General features: G+C 53.4%; 1 protein-coding gene across 5 annotated transcripts in view; it reads right to left on the reverse strand.

Annotated features, from left to right (window-relative positions):
- fhdc1 (FH2 domain containing 1) overlaps window positions 1-23,817 on the reverse strand; it is a 221,724-nt gene that overhangs the window by 25,060 nt on the left and 172,847 nt on the right. For all 5 annotated transcript variants that reach the window (XM_072496036.1, XM_072496031.1, XM_072496032.1 and 2 more), the window contains 2 exons: window positions 5,110-5,195; window positions 4,343-4,443 (listed from right to left, as the gene is read on the reverse strand). In XM_072496036.1, coding sequence (XP_072352137.1) covers window positions 4,343-4,443; window positions 5,110-5,195 — 187 coding nt within the window. The remainder of the gene's footprint in view (window positions 1-4,342; window positions 4,444-5,109; window positions 5,196-23,817) is intronic.

Genomic DNA, 23,817 nt, shown 5'->3' on the forward strand with positions numbered 1-23,817 from the left:
TCTGTTGTCGGTGCCAGGACGGAAGGTACCGTCGTCCTGAGGGAGCGACCCATTAGTAGCTGCGCTGGCGAGAGGCCCGTGGATAACGGGGCCGATCGATAGGCCAGCAAGGCAACGTTAAAGTCCGATCCGGCATCAGCCGCCTTGCACAGGAGCCGCTTTGCGATGTGGACACCCTTTTCAGCCTTCCCGTTCGATTGTGGATGCAGAGGGCTGGATGTCACATGAGTGAAACCATATGCTGCGGCAAAGGACGACCATTCACGGCTGGCAAAACAAGGTCCATTGTCTGACATGACAGTCCTTGGAATGCCATGGCGAGCAAACGTTTCCTTGCAGGCCCCAATGACTGCGGACGACGTCAGATCATGGAGAGGCATGACTTCCGGGTAGTTTGAGAAGTAGTCTATAATAACAATGTAATCTCTGCCGAGCGCGTGAAATAGGTCAACACCCACCTTCGCCCAGGGGGACGTCACCATCTCGTGTGGTAGAAGTGTTTCCGGAGGTTGCGCCGGCTGAAACCTCTGACAGGTTGTGCAGTTGAGCACCATGTTGGCTATGTCTTCATTAATACCCGGCCAATATACCGCCGCCCGGGCCCTTCGTCTGCATTTTTCGACACCCAAGTGGCCTTCGTGTAGTTGACGAAGAATCATCTGGCGCACACTGTGTGGAATGACGATCCTATGCGATTTCATAAGGACCCCGTCTATATTGGTGAGATCATCTCGCACATTGTAAAACTGGGGGCACTGCCCTTTTAGCCACCCTTCCGTCATGTGGCGCATCACTCGCTGCAGCAGAGGGTCAGTCGCCGTCTCTGCGCGTATGTGGGCCAGACAAGGATCATCAGCTGGCATATTTGCTGCTGTCAGAGTCACGTGTGCCTCAATTTGACGCACGAACCCCTCCGCATCTGGTGGTGTGCTCACTGCTCGGGAAAGAGTGTCCGCCACTATGAGTTCCTTCCCCGGAGTGTAGATCAGTTCAAAATCGTACCTCCTGAGTTTGAGTAAGATGCGCTGGAGGCGAGGAGTCATGTCGTTCAGGTCTTTGTTAATGATGTTGACCAGGGGGCGGTGGTCAGTTTCGACCGTGAATCGTGGCAGGCCATACACATAGTCGTGGAACTTGTCCAGTCCAGTTAACAAGCCCAGGCATTCTTTTTCGATTTGCGCGTAGCGCTGTTCGGTAGGGGTCATGGCTCGTGAGGCATACGCAACCGGGGCCCATGATGACGTGCTGTCTTTTTGCAGGAGTACCGCTCCAATACCAGATTGGCTGGCGTCTGTTGAGATCTTTGTAGGGCGAGTCGCGTCAAAGAAGGCCAGCACTGGTGCCGTGACCAGTTTGTGCTTGAGCTCCTCCCATTCCTGCTGATGCGACTGGTGCCAGTTGAATTCCGTCGATTTTTTTACGAGATGGCGCATGTTTGTTGTATGAGAAGCCAGGTTGGGAATGAACTTCCCAAGGAAGTTGACCATGCCCAGGAATCTTAAGACAGCCTTCTTGTCAGCCGGTCGTGGCATGGCTGTGATGGCGCTAACCTTGTCTGCATCGGGACGGACCCCGGACCTTGAGATGTGGTCCCCGAGGAATTTCAGCTCCGTCTGGCCGAAAGCACACTTCGCACGGTTGAGACGCAGGCCATTTTGCCGTATGCGGGTGAAGACACGTCGAAGACGATGCATGTGTTCCTGCGGAGTGGTGGACCAAATGATGATATCGTCCACATATACACGTACCCCTTCGATGCCTTCCATCATCTGCTCCATAATGCGGTGGAATACTTCAGATGCCGAAATGATGCCGAATGGCATCCGGTTGTAGCAGAATCTGCCAAAAGGGGTGTTGAATGTGCATAGTCTTCGGCTGGCCGGGTCCAGTTGGATCTGCCAGAATCCTTTGGACGCATCCAATTTAGTGAATATGTTGGCTCGCGCCATCTCGCTGGTGAGGTCTTCTCGTTTTGGGATGGGATAGTGTTCCCGCATGATGTTGTTGTTCAGATCTTTTGGATCTATACATATACGGAGCTCGCCAGAGGGCTTCTTTACACAGACCATGGAGCTGACCCATGGCGTGGGCTCCGTGACCTTGGATAGGACCCCTTGGTCCTGAAGAATCTGCAGTTGTGCCTTGAGGCGGTCTTTGAGAGGCGCAGGAACCCTGCGAGGTGCGTGAACGACAGGGATGGCGTCCGGTCTGAGTCGAATCTTGTACGTGTGTGGCAATGTCCCCATGCCTTCAAAAACCTCCTGGTTGTGAGCGAGGAGGGAATGGAGATTCGCGTGGAACTCAGCATCCGGGAAGTCGGATATCTCATCTGGAGAGAGAGACATGATGCGCTGTACCAGGTGAAGGACCTTACACGCTTGTGCGCCCAGTAACGAGTCCTTTGATGAGCCCACAACTTCGAAGGGGAGTGTGGCCGTGTACCTCTTGTGAGTCACCTGTAGCTGGCAAGATCCTACGGACGGGATAACGTTCCCGTTATAGTCAACCATCTTAAGCCGGGATGGTGTGATGAGTGGTTTGACCTTCATGGCCTGGACTGCAGAGTAAGCAATCAGGTTGGCGGATGCGCCGGTGTCCAGACGGAAGGCGACGCGCGATCGGTTGACCGTCAGGGTGGCACACCACTCATCGTCTGGATTGATGGCATTGACCTTGTTGACATCAATGACGGCAACTCTGAAGTCATCCTGGTCATCTGCATCACTTAACTGGAAGTCTTGATGCGTGGGCTGGACGGTCCTGACTCGTGTGCGAGGTTGTCGAGGATGCGCCGGATCCATGGGTTGAGCCGCACGACAGCGGGCTGCGTAGTGGCCTATCATGGCACATCTGTTGCACTGTTGGTATTTTGCAGGACATTGCCCTTTTAAGTGTAGACCTCCACACTTGCTGCACGTCATGACGTCACGGCGTTCGTTGCGCCACTGCGCATGCGCAGTGCGATCTTGCGGTGGGCGCGCCTGCGCAGTGCGTCCCTCGTTGTGGCCGTTATTCTTGGCGCGCACCTGCGCGGGAGACCGCGAAAAGCGCGGGAAGCGGCCGCTGTCGTCCGGGCCGTGGGGCGGGAAGAAATCGACGGCCTGGATGCGTTCAACGTCGTGGGCGGCCTGGCTTGCCGATTCGACGGCTGGGGACCCCCTCCGTGCCAACTCGGACGCCTGAAATCGGGCAAAACGGCAGGTCGCATTTTCATGGAGGACACAGGCTTCCACAGCAGACGCTAAGGTGAGGCTCTTTATTTTAAGAAGCTGCTGGCGTAGGCCACTGGAGGCAACGCCAAAAACAATCTGGTCCCTGATCATGGACTCTGTGGTGGTGCCGTAACCGCAGGACTGCGCTAGAATCCGGAGGTGCGTCAAAAAGGGTTGAAAAAGCTCCTCCTTACCTTGCAGGCGTTGCTGAAAGATGTATCTTTCGAAAGTTTCGTTTACTTCAGTTTGAAAGTGCTGGTCCATTTTGAGGATGACCGTGTCATATTTGGCCTGGTTTTCGCCTTCCTCGAACACCAGTGAATTAAAGACATCATTTGGGTGGGGGCCTGCGTAGAAGAGGAGCATTGCAATCTTCGAATCATCCGAGACATTCTGTTTTTCGGTGGCACGGATGTACAGGTCAAATCGCTGCCTGTAGAGCTTCCAGTTGGTGCCTAGGTTCCCCGTGACTTGCATCGGCTGCGGTTTGCCGGTGTGGTCCATGTCCAGAATGGCAGGTTGGTAGGCAGGTATCGATCCACTCCTGTACCATGTGGTGTTGGGTGTTCTAACACACAGAAGAGCCAACACAGTTGCATATGGTACAACACTTGTTTATTTAAACTCACTATTTACAACTTGGTCTTTGCACTCTGCACGTGGGGGGCTCCCTGCTTGTGGTGTTTCAACAGCTCTTTCATGCTTCCTTCTCCCCAGACCTACTGACCTCCAGGTGTCGTGCTCGTGCTTTTTATGTGGTTGGTGTTCTTGTCTGTGATTGGTTGTGGTGTTGTGTACTCTGATTTGCCTGTTAGTGTGTCCATCATGATGTGTGTGTTTGAATATCATGACACTCCCCAGATGTCCACACATGCACAGTTCCAGCAGTGACTGATGGATCAACTCAGAAGTGAGATCCACAATCACACTGTTGTCCATGTCCAGAAGACTTGAGCATTTACGTGTGCCATGGGTGTTTCGGAGCCAGGTTTCTACCATACATCAAAACAAATGTGCCGCATTACAGAATTTTACTGTCGGACTTTAAAACATTTACTGATCCTTCCCAACTGAGTAGAAGAGTGGTACCTGAGAGTTGTACTTTTGTAATTTATCAGTATATTTATTACCTTTTGTAGCCATCCGTATTGCTCTCATTTCTTTGTATAGCGTAAAACATGCAGGAGAAAATTCTTCTTTAAGAACCATAGCTTCCATTCGCAGGGCATAGCTGCAAACCAGCAAAATTATCAATGATTATTCACACATTTGTATATTCAATTTATTAATATGGAGAATGATCTGGGGGAGCCACTTGTTCTTGTATCAATTCCTGGGGATGGGCAACACAACAGCACAGTGGCTAGCACTATGGCTTCACAACACCAGGGTCCCAGGTTCGATTCCTCGCTGGGTCACTGTCTGTGCGGAGTCTGCACGTTCTCCCCGTGTCTGCGTGTGTTTACCCCGGGTGCTCTGGTTTCCTCCCACAGTTCAAAGATGTGCAGGTTAGGTAGATTGGCCATGCTAAATTGCCCTTAGTGTCCAAAAGGGTTTGGAGGGGTTATTGAATCACGGGGATAGGGTGAAAGTGAGGGCTTAAGTGGGTCGGTGCAGACTCGATGGGCCAAATGGCCTCTTTCTGCACTGTGAGTTCTATGTTCTATGGTTGGCAGACAGCATGGCGTGTCACTAACTGTGCAGCCATGTTTGGATGCCTCATTGAACATAGAACATACAGTGCAGAAGGACGCCATTGATATCACAGAACACTGCACAGGCCATGTAGATAGCAATTTATGGTGCTGTCTGCCCTCCAAGGAATTTCCATAGTCAGCAAAGCAGGGCTATGAAAACAAATCATTCCCCTCTTTTATTTTTCAAAGTGCTGCCTTACCTTGGTACTTGCAGCAGCAGGACCATGAATGAATCTGCAAGTGATAGCTTGTTTACATCATCTTTGAAGGCTTGTAACTTCTTTGCCTGTAGGATGGATAAATGATTCAATTCATACAACCTTCTTACTTAAAAAAATTACAATTGCATTGAAAAATTATAATATTTGTTCTTCTGCCAGTTGTGGACACATTTTAGGATATATCCGGTTTTGAATATTAAACACTGTAAGAAGAGAAACCACAGCTAGAGAATGACAGAATCGTAGAATTGTTACAGTGCAGGAGAAGGCTATTCAGCCCATTGTGTCTGTGCCAACTCTCTGCAAGCGAAATGCATGTCGTTCTACTCTACAACCATTCCCTATATCCCTGTAATTTTGTTTCTTCAGGAGTTTATCCAATTCCCGTTTGAAAGTCATGATTGAAACTGTCTCCGACAGTTCTCAGGCAGTGCATTCCAGATCCTAAAGACTCGCTGTATAAAAACAGTTGTCCTCAGATCAACACTGGTTCTTTTACCATTCACCTTAAATCGGTGTCCTCTCATTCTTGACGCTTACACCAGTTTCTCTGGTCTTGACCCCTCATGATTTTGATCATCTCTATCAAATCTCGACTGAACATTCTCTTCATCTGGTTCTCCAGGCTATCCACATGACTGAAGTTCCTCATAACTGGAGCCATTCCCATAAATCTTTCCTGTCTCCTTTTCCCCAAAGCCTTCATGTTCTTTCTAAGGTTTAGTGCCCAGACCTGATCACAATACTCCAGTTGTGGCAGAACCACCTTTTATAAAGATTCATTCTAATTTCCTTCATTTTGTGTTCCATGCTATTTACTGAGCTCTTATTCCCAAACTGCACCAACCTCCAATGATTTGTGCACATCTCGTCCCCATCTCTCTGTTCCTGCAACCCCTTTAGAATAGCATTCCACTCTTTATTAGTCACTTGGTAGTACAGAACAAGATCATTGTTGATGACAGATGTCCAAGCATTTTGTTTTACAGTAATCAGGACAAATGCAAGAATGTAGAATTTCAGACGATCATGACACTATTAATTACAAACAGCCAGATTCTCCCCCAACCGGCGGGTGGACCGTACCGGCGCCAAAGAGTGGCGTGAACCACTCCGGCGTCGGGCCGCCCGGAAGGTGCGGAATCCTCCGCACTTTCGGGGGCTAGGCCGGCGCTGGAGTGCTTGGCACCCCGCCAACCGGCGCTGAAGGGCCTCCTCCGGCCGGTGCAAGTTGGCGCATGCGCAGAACCGCTGGCGTATTTCCTGCGCATGCGCAGGGGGGTTCTTCTCCACGCCGGCCATCGCGGAGTTTTACAGAGGCCGGCGAGGAGGGAAAGAGTGCCCCCACGGCACAGCCCCGCCCGCAGATCGGTGGGCCAGGCCACCGTGGGGGCCCCCCCCAGGGCCGGATCACCCTGCGCCCCCCCCCCCCCCCCCCCCCCAGTCTCCGCAGGCCGCCCTCAGAGCCAGGTCCCGTCGGTACGGACCTGGTCCCATCCACGCTGGCGGGACTGGCCGAAAACGGGCGGCGCTCGGCCCATCAGGGACTGGAGAATCGCCGCGGGAGTCACTGCCAACGGCCCCCGACCGGCGCGGCGCCATCTCCGCCCCGCCAAAAAACCGGCACCGGAGAATTCAGCAGCCAGCGTCGGGGATGGGGCGGGATTCACGCCGCCCCCCCGGTGATTCTCCATCCCGGCGCAGGGTCAGAGAATCCCGCCCATGTTGTTTGATTTGATCAGTCAATCATTAGGACATACAGCACATGGACCTAGGTCCATAAAACCTGGTCTGCAGCAAATTTCCTGGAAAAATAAAGGGTAGAATTTTAAGGATGTTGAGTGATCAGTGCTTGCCATCCTGAGAGTCGGCACCTAATGTGCAGCCGCCAACTCTCTAACTCATTTACCCTTCACTTGAGGGTTGAGTGGCAGTGGGCAGGACTTCCACCTGCCCTAGGAAGGAAGTCCCGCCCGTGAGAGCTGCCAGCCATCTCTTCAACCCAGCAAGGCACATCCCTGCAGTGGGCAGTGCTCTGTCTGGGACTAAGACCCAGAACCCTTGAACAGATACGTTCCGGGGGCTGGAGGGCAGGGAATGCCCAGGATGGGTTGAGATGGTGGTTATTGCAGCATTGGGCGGTAAGCCAGGTTTGGGGGGGGGGGGGGGGCAAGAGGGTCCCAGAGCTCCAATGTCCCAGGGGAACGATGCCCTAACTCTGTTATCTTATCATAGAATTTACAGCGCAGATAGAGGCCATTCAGCCCATCGAGTCGGCACCAGCACTTGGAAAGAGCACCCCACTTAAGCCCATGCCTCCAACCCATTCCCGTAACCCAGCAACCCCACCTAACCTCTGGACACTAAGGGGCAATTTAGGATAGCCAATTCACCTAACCTGCACATCTTTGGACGGTGGGAGGAAACTGGAGCATCCGGAGGAAACCCACGCAGACACGGGGAGAAAGTGCAAACTCCACACAGACAGTCATCCGAGGCCAAAATTGAACCTAGGACCCTGAAGCTGTGAGGCAGCAGTGCTAACCCCAGAGACCCCATAGCGTGGTGTCTTCACTTGGAGGGTGTGGGGTTGTGTCCATGTATGTGGGGGGGGGGGACATGCTGCTGTTAAGGGGGCCTTCAGAATGAGTCACCCCTGCTTCTTAGATGGGACAACTTGTAAGGATGGAATTTAACAGAAACATTTCTAAGTTCATTTGTGGCGGGTTTTTCAGGGAGTTTTCCGTCGGCTCTGCCGGTGGTTTGCCCACTTCGATCAAACAACATTAAGGGGGTGATTCTCTTGCCGCATTGTGCTCAAGCGAGTACACAATATGGCCAGACAATCCCGGGAGAGCCCTCCAGCGTACCTCCCGACTGCGTCCGCGCCTTGCGGGATTCACCCAAGTCACGCGAGACGTCGCAGTTGGAATTCCATCCAAAATGGGCCGGACCAAATGACCCTCATGGAAGTAAGTTGTAAACCTACTTACGACCTACCTGCCCTGGATCCACCGATTCTTCGGCCTCCCCAGGGAGGCTGCAGCCGGGCGCTGATCACTGCTGGGCCACACAAACGTGGATCAGGCGGAACGACACTTGGGAGTCTCCTGGGCCATTGGAAACTCCTGGGTGGTCAGGGTAAGTACAGGGTGGCTCCCTGGCCCTCCCCCTGGAACGTGGGTATCTTGGCAATGCCCAGCTGGTACCTTAGCACTGCCAAGGTGCTTGGGTGGCACTGCCAAGGGTCAGGGGCCATGGAGGGCCATGCCCATGAAATGAGGGTGGGAGAGAAGGTGAAGGGTGGGGGAGTGCAGGGCAGGAAAGTAGGAGCCTTGGGAGGTTGGAGGGGTGATGGTGGGGGGGGTCCTGGAAGGGAGGGGGTACTGTAAGGGGGCTTGGTGGGCCTGAAGAGGGGGACCCCCAGATACCCCATAGCGGGGTGTCTTCACTTGGAGGATGTGGGGTATGTGGGGGGAGACATTGCCCATGGGTGGGGTCATGATCTCTGAGTTCAACTCCCTTGTGCTAAAAAAAATTCCACGTGTGGGCTAAGCTGTTGAGAAACTCCCCAGGGAGTTGGACTAAAAGTGACTGTCATTGAACAGCGGTGGGGAACTGGTTAACCCCCTGAAAAACCCACCACAAATTAACTTAGGGCACAACTCTCCGGCCTCATTACGCTCTCGCTCAAGAGTAACGAGGCCAGTGAATAGCGGGAGAGGCCAAAAACAAGATCCGCGCCAGGCACCAAACAGTTGTTGATGCAACCGGCCCGCTCCCATCGGTGAAATCGGGAACACACCGTAGTGCGGTGAGAAACCAATTGTCACCACTTAAGCCCCATTTCCATACAATTACCACGAGCGGCCCCGTATCCAACGGCCTCCCGTCATTCAGCGGCCTCCCAGCAAGTGTAACGGCCTCGTTACTCTTGAGCTGGCACCGATTAGCACTCCTTTTGAAAAACGTGAACCTGGCGGGACGGCATCTGTGGGGAGCCGAGGAGGTGAGTAGCCTCCTTTGCTCACAGGCAAAGAGCTTTCCACCCCAGTGCTCGGTGGGGGGTGGGGGCCTTCCGCAGAGGTGCGCTGGGGAGATGGGCAAAGGGTCCGGGGGTCAGCCCGCATTGCAGAAGGAAGTGACAGAGGCACCATAATTGCGTTGTGAAGTGGCGGCATGGTGGCGCAGCGGTTAGCACTGCTGTCTATGGTGCTGAGGACCTGGATTTAGATCCCAGCCCTGGATCACTGTCCGTGTGGAGTTTGCACATTCTTCCCGTGACTGCGTGGGTCTCACCCCCACAATCCAAAGATATGCAGGTTAGGTGGATTGGCCACGCTAAATTGAATTGCTCCATAATTGGAAAAAAATTGGGTACTCAAAATTAAAAAAATAATTGTTTTGTGACAGTGTGTTTAGTGTGCTGTGCAACCCCAATCGTTCCCCCCCCCCCCCCCCCCAACCCTACCTACCTACCCCACCACCACCACTCCCGGTGCCCTCAGTAGTCCTCGGCGTGCTTGCCCCTCCTAGCTCTACTACGACATCTTGATGTTTCCCCAGGATGCCCGTCGGAGGTAGAGGCAGCCAGCTGCTTACCTCGTCCTGTTGCCTTCGATGCCTCCTGGCGGCATCCTCTGGGGGCTCTGGGGCCTGAGGGCCCTGGCTCACTTGTCGGCGGCGGCACATGTGCTGAACTCCAGACGCAGCCTGATCAGAGGGATGGAACCAAGGGGAGCTGGTGCCCACCGTTGCCACTCCATGTGATGAGTTCATCTTGGCACCCGGCACTGTCTCCTCCCGGCCGGTGCCCTTAGTGCCCTGGGGTTCACCTTGGGACAGAGAGACAGCTGGTTCAAGCCCGGCTGTCCCTGCATCATCTGGCTCTGCCAGCCCTGGCGGTTCCCCATGGTCTGCACCATTGTGTCGACACCCTCGACAATGCTCCTCAGTGACTGGGCCATGCTCTGCAGTGCCTCAGCCATGCCCATCTGAGAGTGGGTCATGTCCCGCTGAACCTCATCAAGGTCAGCCTGGTACTGGGTGACATCCTCCAGCAAGTTGGATATCCTACCAAGACCCTCAGTCATGGGCATCACTGACTGCGCAACGCCTTGGATACCTTCACTCATGGTGCCGACATCCTGCACCAGGCTTTCCACTGCGGCCGTCACTCTAACAGTGTTGGCCTGGGTGCCACGGCATTGCCGGCGCCATCTCCTGTGCCCATAGCCTCTGGGACTTCTCCAAGCAGCTATGGATCTACTGGAGTGAGGCTGACATCTCCCTCTGAACATTGAGGTTTGCCCCTAAAGCCTCCATCAGCTTCGGATAATTCTGTTCCACAGGCTCAGCATCTGGCTGGGACCCAGCTGGGTCCTGGGATCCAGCAGACCTCCGGCTGCTGTCTCGCCTGGGGGTTCCTACCTCCACCAGATGTACATCAGCAGCAGTGTGGAATTTTCCAGATTGTGCCCCCGAAGCCTGTCCAATAATATGCCCCCCCCCCCCCCCCCCCCGCCCCCCCCTGAACCAGCTGCCTCTCTGGCCCAAGGTGAACCCCAGAGAAATATGGGTTGGCAGAAGAGGAAGGGTTTAGGTACCTGCAGGTTCAGGATTTTGCAAGGAAGGTTTCCCTGACTTTCCCGATAGCACCGGTACCTTCGCTGCTGGGGGAGGTGCTGTCAGCGGAGGAGTTGGAGAGGGGGTTTGTTTTGGTGATCTATGAAAGGATCCTGGAGGAGGACAGCGTGTCTATTGAAGTGCTTAACGCAAAATGGGAGGAGGAGCTGGCGTGGGGACTGGAAGAGGGATTGTGGTGTGAGGTGCTGCAGAGGGTGAATGCCTTGATGTTGGGGCTGATACAGCTGAAAGTCGTACACAGAGCGCACCTCACAAAATTAAGGATGAGCCGGCTGTTCGAGGGAGTGGAGGATGTTTGTGAGCGATGTGGGAGGGGGCCTGCGAACCATGTTCATATGTTTTGGTCTTGTCCAAAGCTGGAAAGGTTTTGGAGAACGATATTTAGCACAATCTTGGGGGTCTTGCATGTGGATGTGGAGCCTGGTCCCCGACAAACCATGGCCGGGAATCTCCCCTACCCAGCGGGGCGGGGGAATCCGGCGTAATGGAGTGGCGGGAACCACTCCGGCGTTGGGCCGCCCCAAAGGTGCGGAATTCTCCGAATCTTTAGGGGCCAAGCCCTCACCTTGAGGGGCCAGGATGCCGAAAGGACTTCGCCGGGCGACGCATGCGCGGGAGCGTCAGCGGACGCTCACGGCATCCCCGCGCATGCACAGTGGAGGGGGTCTCTTCCGCCTCCGCCATAGTGAAGACCATGGCGAAGGCGGAAGAAAAAGAGTGCCCCCACGGCAGAGGCCCGCCCACCGATCGGTCGGAGAATCGCGCGGGGGGTCGGAGAATCGCGCCCCATATTCAGGACCAGCCCGAGTTGCAGGTGGGGTGGGTTGACTCTTGAGGGGGGAATCGGCGGGGGAGTGGGAGTTTCTTAGGTTTGGGTGTGACTGTTTCTTTGTATATATTGTTGGGTTGTTCTTGATTTTCTTTTGTATGGTGAAAATGACGAAAAAATGGTGAATAAAAATATATATTTTTTAAACTTCTTGATTTGTTTTTTAAAAAAAATATTTTTATTCAAATTTTTACAGAGAAAAGAAAAAAACAAAGAACACATAAATAAACATCTTATAGCTCTGTCACGTATTCCCCCAATATACAAGCCCCCCATTAAACGATAATAAACACAGTAGTAAACACAAAGTACCCCCCCCCCCCCCCCCCCCCCCACTGAGTTGCTGCTGCTGCTGTCCACCTCCTAACGCTCCGCTAGAAAGTCTAGGAATGTTTGCCACCGCCTGAAGAACCCTTGCACAGATCCTCTTAAGGCAAATTTTACCCTCTCCAACTTAATGAACCCTGCCATGTCACTGATCCAGGCTTCCACGCTTGGGGGCCTCGCATCCTTCCACTGTAGCAGAATCCTCCGCCGGGCTACCAGGGACGCAACGGCCAGAATACCGTCCTCTTTCGCCTCCTGCACTCCCGGCTCGTCCGATACCCCAAATAGTGCGAGCCCCCAACTCGGCTTAACCTGGGTGTTTACCACCTTAGACGCCGTCCTCGCAACGCCCCTCCAGAACCCATCCAGTGCTGGGCACGCCCAGAACATGTGGGCGTGATTTGCTAGGCTCCCCGAACACCTCACACACCTGTCCTCTACTCCAATAAACCGACTCAGCCTTGCCCCAGTCATATGCGCCCTGTGCAGAACCTTAAATTGTATCAGGCTAAGCCTGGCGCAAGAGGAGGAAGAATGTACCCTACCCAGGGCGTCCGCCCACGTACCCTCATCTATCTTCTCCCCCAGCTCTTCCTTCCATTTACCTTTCAGCTCCTCCACCGAGGCCGCCTCCTCCTCCTGCATCTCCTGGTAGATCGCCGAGACCTTACCTTCTCCAACCCACCCCCCCGAGAGCACCCTATCCTGGATCCTACGTGCTGGCAGCAGCGGAAATTCCCTCACCTGCCGTCTTACAAACGCCCTTACCTGCATGTACCTGAAGGCATTTCCAGGGGGGAGACCGAATATTTCCTCCAACGCCCATAGGCTCGCAAACGTCCCATCTATAAACAGGTCCCCATCCTTCTAATACCTGCCCTATGCCAGCTCAGGAATCCCCCATCCATTCTCTCCAGGACAAACCGATGGTTCTCTCGGATCGGGGACCACACCGAAGCCTCTGCCTCCCCCCTGTGGCGTCTCCACTGCCCCCAAATTTTGAGGGTCACCGCCACCACTGGACTTGTGGTGTACCTTGTCGGCGGCAGCGGCGCCGTCACCAGCGCTCTCAGGCTCGTGCCCACACAGGACACATTCTCCAGCCTCTTCCATGCCGCCTCCTCCCCCTCCATTACCCACTGCGTATCATCGCCACATTGGTAGCCCAGTAATACCCACACAGATTAGGCAACACTAGCCCTCCTCTGTCCCTGCTCCGTTCCAGAAACACCCTTCTCATCCTCGGGGTCTTTTTTGCCCATACAAACCCCATGATGCTCCTGCTGACCCGCTTAAAAAAGGCCTTCGGGATCAGGATGGGGAGGCACTGGAATATAAAAAGGAACCTCGGGAGCACCGTCATCTTCACCGACTACCCTACCCGCCAGGGAGTGTGGCAGCATATCCCACCTTTTAAACTCCTCCTCCATCTGCTCCACCAGCCTCATCAAGTTGAGCTTGTGTAGGGCCCCCCAGCTCCTGGCCACCTGGATCCCTAGGTACCAAAAACTCCCTTCCCCCCTCTTCAGTGGAAGCCCGTCTATCCCCCTTCCCTAGTCCCCTGGGTGTATCACGAATAACTCACTCTTCCCCATGTTGAGCTTATACCCGGAAAAGTCTCCAAACTCCCTGAGGATCCGCATCATCTCTGGCATCCCCCCCATCGGGTCTGCCACATACAGTAACAGGTCATCGGCATACAGCGATACCCGGTGTCCCCACCCCCCCCATGCACCAGCCCCCTCCAGTTCCTGGACTCCCTCAAAGACATCGCCAAAGGTTCAATTGCCAACGCAAATAGCAGCGGGGATAGGGGGCACCCCTGCCTCGTCCCCCGGTACAGCCGAAAGTATTCCGACCTCCTCCGATTCGTGGCCACACTCGCCACCGGGGCTTCATACAGTAACCTAACCCTACTAACGAACCCCTCCCCGAACCCGAACCTCCTCAACACTTCCCACAGGTACCCCCACTCGACCCTATCGAAGGCCTTCGCCGCATCCATAGCTGCCACTATCTCCGCTTCCCCCTCCACTGCAGGCATCATGATTACATTTAGGAGCCTCCGCACATTGGTGTTTAGCTGCCTTCCCTTCACGAAACCCGTCTGGTCCTCGTGGATCACCCCCGGGACACAGTCCTCAATTCTGGTAGCCAACACCTTCGCTAACAGCTTTGCATCCACATTGAGGAGCGACATTGGCCTATACGACCCACACTGTAAAGGGTCCTTGTCCCACTTCAAGATTAGCGAGATCAGCGCACTGGACATCGTCGGGGGTAGGAACCCCCCCCCTCCCTCGCCTCATTGAAAGTCCTCACTAGTAGTGGGCCCAACAGGTCCATATACTTCCTGTAAAATTCCACCGGGAACCCATCTGGACCCGGTGCCTTCCCTGCCTGCATACTCCCCAGCCCCTTAGTCAGCTCCTCCAGCCCTACACCCGGTGCCCCAAGCCCAGCCACCTGCCCCTCCTCTACCCTCGGGAATCTCAGCCGGTCCAGAAAACGACGCATCCCCCCCCTCCTCCGTCGGGGGCTCAGACCTCAACAGCCCCACATAGAAGTCTCTAAATACCCCATTTATTCCCACCGCACTCCGCACCGTGTTCCCCCCTTTATCCCTAACTCCCTCAATCTCCCTCGCTGCCTCCCGCTTCCGAAGCTGATGTGCCAGCATCCGGCTAGCCTTCTCCCCGTACTTATACACCGCCCCTTGCGCCTTCCTCCACTGCACCTCCGCCTTCTTGGTAGTCAACAGGTCGAACTCGGCCTGGAGGCTTCGTCGCTCCTTAAGTAGTCCCTCCTCGGGGACCTCTGCATACCTCCTATCTACACTTAAAATCTCCCCCAACAACCTCTCCCTCTCTATCCTCTCCTTCCCCTCCTTGTGGGCCCTCGTGGAGATTAGCTCTCCCCTAATCACCACCTTCAGCGCCTCCCAGACCACCCCTACCTGCACCTCCTCATTATCGTTAACCTCTAGGTATCTTTCAATGCACCCCCGGATCCGCCCGCTCACCTCCTCATCCCCCAGCAAACCCACGTCCAGGCGCCACAGTGGGCGCTGGTCCCTCTCCTCCCCTAGCTCGAGCTCCACCCAGTGCGGGGCATGGTCTGAGATGGCTATGGCCGAATACTCCATGTCCTCCACCCTCGGGATCAGCACCCTGCTCAAAACGAAGAAGTCAATCCGGGAGAAGGCTTTATGGACTTGGGCGAAGAAAGAGAATTCCCTGGCCCCCGGACTAACAAACCTCCATGGGTCCACTCCTTCCAACTGGTCCATAAACCCCCTCAACACCTTGACCGCCGCCGGCCTCTTACCCGTCCTGGACCTAGAGCGGTCCAATGCTGGATCCAATACCGTATTAAAGTCCCCACCCCCCATTATCAAGCTCCCTGCCTCCAGGTCCGGAATCCGGCCTAACATGCGCCGCATAAATCCGGCATCGTCCCAATTCGGGGCACAGGCATTCACCAAGACCACCCGCACCCCCTGCAGCTTACCACTCACCATCACGTACCTACCTCCATTGTCTGCCACGATGCTCAACGCCTCAAACGACACCCGCTTCCCCACCAAAATCGCCACCCCTCGATTCATTGGGTCCAACCCAGAGTGGAAAACCTGCCCTACCCACCCCTTTCTCAGTCTAACCTGGTCTGCCACCCTCAAATGCATCTCCTGGAGCATGACCACATCAGCCTTCAGGTGCGCGAACACACAGGCTCTCTTGACCGGCCCGTTCAGGCCTCTCACATTCCAAGTTATCAGCCGGATCAGGAGGCTGCACCCCCCCGCCATCGCCGATTAGCCATCTCCCTTTCTAGGCCAGCCACGTGCCCGCTCCTCCCGCACTCTCCATTCCCCCCAGCGGCAGACCCCCGCCCCGACTCTCTCTTCAGGCTCCAGCTCCCCTTTGGCCAATACAGCAGCAACCCAGTCCCCCCTCCCCCCCAGATAGGTCCACCCCTAGCTGCGTTGCTCCCCCCATAGCACCCTCGTAAGGCAGCTGACTCCTGCTGACCCCGGCCGCTCCCACCACTCCATTGACCCTCCAAGTGTGAGAATCTCCCCCCCCCCCTCTTGTCCATCAGCGGGAAAGGGATAAGTATACACCGCAGGACAAGAGTTATAGCTGGGGGAAGGGCAATTATGATGCCATTAGACGTGACTTGGGGGGGATAGGTTGGAGAAGTAGGCTGCAAGTGTTGGGCACACTGGATAATTGGAGCTTGTTCAAGGATCAGCTACTGCGTGTTCTTGATAAGTACGTACCGGTCAGGCAGGGAGGAAGGTGTAGAGCGAGGGAACCGTGGTTTACCAAAGAAGTGGAATCTCTTGTTAAGAGGAAGAAGGAGGCCTATGTGAAGATGAGGTGTGAAGTTTCAGTTGGGGCGATGGATAGTTACAAGGTAGCGAGGAAGGATCTAAAGAGAGAGCTAAGACGAGCAAGGAGGGGACATGAGAAGTATTTGGCAGGTAGGATCAAGGAAAACCCAAAAGCTTTCTATAGGTATGTCAGGAATAAGCGAATGACTAGGGTAAGAGTAGGACCAGTCAAGGACAGGGATGGGAAGTTGTGTGTGGAATCTGAAGAGATAGGCGAGATACTAAATGAATATTTTTCGTCAGTATTCACTCAGGAAAAAGATAATGTTGTGGAGGAGAATGCTGAGACCCAGGCTATTAGAATAGATGACATTGAGGTACGTAGGGAAGAGGTGTTGGCAATTCTGGACAGGCTGAAAATAGATAAGTCCCCGGGGCCTGATGGGATTTATCCTAGGATTCTCTGGGAGGCCAGGGAAGAGATTGCTGGACCTTTGGCTTTGATTTTTATGTCATCATTGGCTACAGGAATAGTGCCAGAGGACTGGAGGATAGCAAATGTGGTCCCTTTGTTCAAAAAGGGGAGCAGAGACAACCCCGGCAACTATAGACCGGTGAGCCTCACGTCTGTAGTGGGTAAAGTCTTGGAGGGGATTATAAGAGACAAGATTTATAATCATCTAGATAGGAATAATATGATCAGGGATAGTTAGCATGGCTTTGTGAAGGGTAGGTCATGCCTCACAAACCTTATCGAGTTCTTTGAGAAGGTGACTGAACAGGTAGACGAGGGTAGAGCAGTTGATGTGGTGTATATGGATTTCAGTAAAGCGTTTGATAAGGTTCCCCACGGTAGGCTATTGCAGAAAATACGGAGGCTGGGGATTGAGGGTGATTTAGAGATGTGGATCAGAAATTGGCTAGCTGAAAGAAGACAGAGGGTGGTGGTTGATGGGAAATGTTCAGAATGGAGTTCAGTTACAAGTGGCGTACCACAAGGATCTGTTCTGGGGCCGTTGCTGTTTGTCATTTTTATCAATGACCTAGAGGACGGCGCAGAAGGGTGGGTGAGTAAATTTGCAGACAACATTAAAGTCGGTGGTGTTGTCGACAGTGTGGAAGGATGTAGCAGGTTACAGAGGGACATAGATAAGCTGCAGAGCTGGGCTGAGAGGTGGCAAATGGATTTTAATGTAGAGAAGTGTGAGGTGATTCACTTTGGAAGGAATAACAGGAATGCGGAATATTTGGCTAATGGTAAAGTTCTTGGAAGTGTGGATGAGCAGAGGGATCTAGGTGTCCATGTACATAGATCCCTGAAAGTTGCCACCCAGGTTGATAGGGTTGTGAAGAAGGCCTATGGAGTGTTGGCCTTTATTGGTAGAGGGATTGAGTTCCGGAGTCAGGAGGTCATGTTGCAGCTGTACAAAACTCTGGTACGGCCGCATTTGGAGTATTGCGTACAGTTCTGGTCACCGCATTATAGGAAGGACGTGGAGGCTTTGGAGCGGATGCAGAGGAGATTTACCAGGATGTTGCCTGGTATGGAGAGAAAATCTTATGAGGAAAGGTTGATGGACTTGAGGTTGTTTTCGTTGGAGAGAAGAAGGTTAAGAGGAGACTTAATAGAGGCATACAAAATGATCAGGGGGTTAGATAGGGTGGACAGTGAGAGCCTTCTCCCGCGGATGGAAATGGCTGGCACGAGGGGACATAGCTTTAAACTGAGGGGTAATAGATATAGGACAGAGGTCAGAGGTAGGTTCTTTACGCAAAGAATGGTGAGGCCGTGGAATGCCCTACCTGCTACAGTAGTGAACTCGCCAACATTGAGGGCATTTAAAAGTTTATTGGATAAGCATATGGATGATAATGGCATAGTGTAGGTTAGATGGCTTTTGTTTCGGTGCAACATCGTGGGCCGAAGGGCCTGTACTGCGCTGTATCGTTCTATGTTCTATGTTCCTCTCCAGCACCACCCCTCCCTCCCTCCCCCGCCCCTTCCTTCCCTAGCGTGGGAAAAAGCCTGCGCTTTCCACCAAGCCGGCCCCGCTCCCTCTGGCGCAGCTCCCTTTCGCAGCCTGACCCCAGTTCTCCCCTCGGGCCTCCCCCCCCCCCCCCCCCCAATGGGGCCCCCTCTTCCAACCACCGACGCCCACACGCTCACCAAACCCCCACTACGAACCATTTCGTACCCCACCCAGCACCCAAAACAAAAACCAGTACCAAACAGAACAGAACATCCCCCCCAAAACACAACAATCACACCAATCCCCAATCCCCTCTCGACATCCCCTCGCAATCGACCCTCAATCCGAGTCCAACTTTTCGGCCTGGATAAATGTCCACGCCTCCTCCGGCGTCTCAAAGTAGTGGTAGTGGTCCTTGAAAGTGACCCACAGTCGCGCCGGCTGCAACATTCCAAATTTCACCCACTTCCGATGCAGAGCCGCCTTAGACTGATTGTACCCAGCCCTCTTCTTGGCCACCTCCGCGCTCCAGTCCTGGTATATCCGGACCTCTGAATTCTCCCACCTGCTGCTCCGCTCCTTCTTTGCCCACCTTAGGACACACTCCCTGTCCACAAAGCGGTGGATCCGCACCAGCACCGCCCGCGGTGGCTCGTTGGGCTTGGGCCTCCTCGCCAGGACTCGGTGGGCCCCTTCCAGGACCAGGGGCCTCGGGAAGGCCCCGGCGCCCATCAACGTGTTCAGCATCGTGACCACATATGCTCCAACATCCGACCTCTCCACTCCCTCCGGGAGACCCAGAATCCGCAGGTTCTTCCTCCTCGACCGATTCTCCATGTCCTCGAACTTCTCCTGCCATTTCTTATGCATCGCCTCGTGCGCCTCTACCTTCACCGCCAGGCCCAAGATCTCGTCCTCGTTCTCCGAGGCCTTTTGCCGCACCTCCCGGATCGCCGCCCCTTGGGCCTTCTGGGTCTCGAGCAGCTTGTCTATCGAAGCCTTCATCAGCTCCAACAGCTCTGCCTTCAATTCCGTGAAGCAGCGCTGGAGAAACTCCTGCTGTTCCTGCGACCACTGCGACCACGCTGCCTGGTCCCCACACGCTGCCATCTTGATTTTCCTCCCTCACACTTTTCGATGCTCCAAAACTACTTTTTTCACCGCTCCACTCCTGGTCCAATCCATACAGTGCCTGGGAAATGTTACTGTCACCTTCCCACACTGGGAACCGTCGAACAAATGCCGCTGGGGGCCCTAAAAAGAGCCAAAAAGTCTGTTTCCGGCGGGAGCTGCGGAACGTGCGGACTTAGCTCTGCATAGCCGTAACCGGAAGCCAACTTCTTGATTTGTTAACATGCAATCAGATTCAGAAAAAATGAGCATGTTCAAAGTAATCCAATTGCAACTGCAATAACAAAATAGCCATTAAGTGGTCACTTAAGGGCCTTAACAGGTGAATGGGTGGGTTTCCTGCCCAAGGCCCTGCCCATCCAAGTGTGAAATTGCATCTGGGTTTGGGCAGGCGGGATTCCCAAGAGAATCCCATCCACTCAATTTTACGATCGCACCCCGCTGCCTCAAAACCCACCTTGGGGGACCATAAGATATTGCCCACAGTATCTTAAAAATTTGAACAATAGGTTAAGCAAGCCATTTCATGCTGCTACAATGCAGAAGGGATGCAAGTTCGCACTATCCACTAACAGGATGCTGCCGTCAATCCAAAAAGACGGCCGGGATTCTGCAATACGGCAGCTAAGCGTTGACACCTGCGTAAACACCGGAGTGTTTCACGCCGGCGTCAACAGGCCTCCTGGCCCAGCAATTCCGTGGCCCACAGGGGGCCAGCACGGTGACGGAGTGCTCCACGTAACGCTGGTGGCGATATGCAGCCCTGCACTGCCAGCCGCGAGTCCACACATGCGCTTGGCGGCTGTTTCCTCGCCAGGCCCGTGCAACATGGCGAAGCCGCACAGCAGGCCGGTGCGGAGGAAGGTAGGGCCCCCCCTGGATCGCGCACGCCTGTCCTGTCGATCAGTGGCTCCCGATCGCAGTCCTGGCCGTCAGGGAGGCCCTCCCTGCCCCCTTTGGAGTCTGATCACCCCCCCCCCCCCCCACCAGGACGGCCATCGCGGGCGCGAGTCCGAGCTCCCGGCGGGTGGAACCATGTGAGAAACACGCCGGCGGGAACTCAGCTGGTCGAACCGCGGAGAATCGCCGCAGGGGCCTCTTACAAAGGCCCCCGACCGGCGCCTGTCACCGGAGAATTCCATCCCGGCGTTGCGGGCCGTCTCGGCATCAACTCCGATTCTCCGAGCCGGCGCGGGCTCGGAAAATCCCGGCTGTTATTCCTGCAACACAATTGACCAACATTGTATATGGATTTCAATGCCGGTGTGATGCCAGGTATATAGGCTGCACGTCCCAACAATTAGCTGATCAAATCTGTTATAGGCAGAGTACAGACTGCATTTAACCAGCCTATGTTTGCAAAACCCAAAACAAAACTACTGTTGAGATGAGATTCTGCGATTGGGCTGCACTCACAGAACAATCATGAGTTTGCTAATAACTACACTGACAACCAATTTAAGATAATCAGTCAAGCTGGTAATGTGGATCACTTCTGCTTGTTCGAAGTGACGTACATTGATATGCAGGGACCCGTTCTCTGCAAACAAAAGGAATATGATCAAGCCTTGCATTTTTCTAAATTACCCAGAAGCTAGGGAAGCTTCTAGTTCCCCACTGCTTTCTCCATGGCAATACCTGACCAATCAGAGGAGACCAGCCCTTTCATTCTGTAACATACATTGTTGTAATTGTTTGAAATTTGGCATCCTTACATTTGTCTACATTTTTGATATTGCCTCTTCTTGTTCTTCCTATTTTACACTTCTCTGCCTTAAATTTTATCTGTTGTCTGTCCATGTCCTTTTGAAATCTATTGCTATTGCACAATACTTCTGAGTTTTGTACCATGTGCAAACTTTGAAATTGTGCCTTACACACCCTAGATCATTAATACAGATTAATGAAAGCAGCAGTCCTGGAATCAACCCTCAGGGAACCCTTCTCCATCTTTCCCCAGTATGAAGAACACAGTTAATCATTACTTTCTGTTTCCTATCACTCATCTAACTTCATATCTACGCTGTGACTTTCCCTTTTATTCCATGGACTTCAACTTTGCCACAAACCTGTCATGTGGAATTTATCAAATGCCTTTTGGAAGTCCATCTACACCACGTCAACCATATTAATGGGTGACACGGTAGCACAGTGGTTAGCACTGTTGCTTCACAGCTCCAGGGTGCCAGGTTCGATTCCCGGCTTGGATCACTGTCTGTGTGAAGTCTGCACGTTCTCCCCGTGTCTGCGTGGGTTTCCTCCAGGTGCTCCGGTTTTCTCCCACAGTCCAACGATGTGCAGGTTAGGTGGATTGGCCATACTAATTTTCCCTTAGTGTCCAAAAAGGTTAGATGGGGTTGCTGGGTTATGGGGATAGGGTAGAGGTGTGGGCTTGGGTAGGGTGCTCTTTCCAAGAGCCAGTGCAGACGCGATGGGCCAAATGGCCTCCTTCTGCACTGTAAATTCTGTACCTTCATCAACCCCCTCTGTTACACCAGCTAAGTCTAAGTTCAGTACAAACTGGTGGCATCCCATTTGAACAATAATATGGGATTAGCTAAGTTTAAGGGCTAGGTTTAAAGTAACCTCTCAAACATGGTTGTTGGTTTGTCTCTTTCTCTGCCAAGGATTCCATGTGATAGTGGCTGTTTTGTGGACATTGTTACCAACAATAAATACATCGTGGTTAGTTGTTTTTTGTGGATAAAAGTAAAGTGAGAGTTGCTCAGGAGTGATCCTCCAAAGTTCTACCCTTGACATTCCTGTGCTATGAGATTATTGCTGTTCCACACTGTAGGTAGAGGTTCTCGGCAGACTGTGAATTCCTATTCACTGGACAGTGATATCAATCACTTACAGCAAGGCCAGGATTTTGTCAGGCCGATGAGGGTCTTGCCCAGCAGTCAGAGAACCCCTGTCAGTTAAGTGGAGGAGGCCCAATGAAATCAAGTGCCCTTTAGGCACTCAACTGGCTGCTGTCGGGCCTTCCCTGTGATTGAACTCGCCAACGGTGGAATGGCCATCCACTTAGAGCTTCCAGTGTTAGCACTGCTGCCTCACAGTGCCAGGTACCCGGGTTTGATTCCGACCTTGGGTGACTGTGGAGTTTGTACGTTCTCCCAGTATCTGTGTGGGCTTCCTCTGAGTGCTCCAGTTTCCTTCTACAGTCCAAAGGTATGCAGGTTATGGGGATTGGCCATGCTAAATTGCCCCTTAATGTCCAAAGATGTGTAGGTTCAGTGAATTGGCCAGGATAAATGCACAGGTTTATAGGGAGAGAGCTGGGGAGTGGGCCTAGGTAAAGTGTTCTTTCAGAAGATTGGTGCAAACCCGATGGCGCAAATGGTCTTCTTCTTCACTGTAGGGATTCCATGGATTTATCAATGGCTGCTGGGGCAATGCACCCACCTGAGGCCCAGGATTGCAGAGGGACCCCAACTCCCAGGTGAATGAAAGTTTAAGAAGAGAATGAGAGATTCTTCTCCGCAATATAGAGCTCGATTTTACAGTAACCCTGTTGGCTGATTTGAAGGCTGGGGAGCTCGTTAAATTCAGCGCATCCACTCACCCCTGCCCCACCTCAATTATATCAACAGCAGGGGTAGTATCGAATGGCACGCCAGCCAGTGGGCCACTTGCAGCCCTTAAGTGGGCCCACTTCTGCAGCCAGCATTTACCTGGAGGTGGGAGAGACCGGGGCTGGTTTAGCACACTGGCCTAAATCGCTGGCTTTTAAAGCAGACCAAGGCAGGCCAGCAGCATGGTTCAATTCCCGTACCAGCCTCCCCGAACAGGTGCCAGAATGTGGCGACTAGGGGTTTTTCACAGTAACTTCATTTGAAGCCTACTTGTGACAATAAGCAATTTTCATTTCATTTCATACATGCAAAGTGGTCAGCCTGTCTGGTCTCGCTGTGTGGTTGGTGCACAGGGCTGAAGTCCCTCTTTAACTGCATCCACCCCCCCCCCCCCCCCACCCCCACCCCACCCCCCCTCTCACCTGTGTCCTTCAGAGAGCACCCCCAAAACAAGGTTTTATACCCCCAATTTCCCTACCACCACTAGTGCCTCAAATCCCAACCCACACATCTCCCTCACCAGGGCCTGGAAATGTGGTATCCAGTGTAACCCCCAAACACTTCCCCAAACTCTGATCTAACAAGACATGTTCTTTCTCAAAGTACTGGAGAGTTGTTAGCCTCCAATTGGCTGGCAACTCTTTGAGGTGCGACTTCCTGTCCCTGAGGGGCAGCAATCCCACCTCCAGCCTATCAAGTTTGTTTGCAGGGCATCTTGTTACAATCCCAACCTTTCATAGCCAGGAAGCACGGTGAATCTGGTACCTCATAGAATTCAGCCCATGGAATCAAGATAGGTAAATGGAGTTAAGACACATATCAGTCATTTTGATCTCAATCAATGGTAAAATGCACTTGAGGGGCTACACA

Source organism: Scyliorhinus torazame, chromosome 3 (genome assembly GCF_047496885.1).
Source record: "Scyliorhinus torazame isolate Kashiwa2021f chromosome 3, sScyTor2.1, whole genome shotgun sequence".
NCBI lineage: Eukaryota > Metazoa > Chordata > Chondrichthyes > Carcharhiniformes > Scyliorhinidae > Scyliorhinus > Scyliorhinus torazame.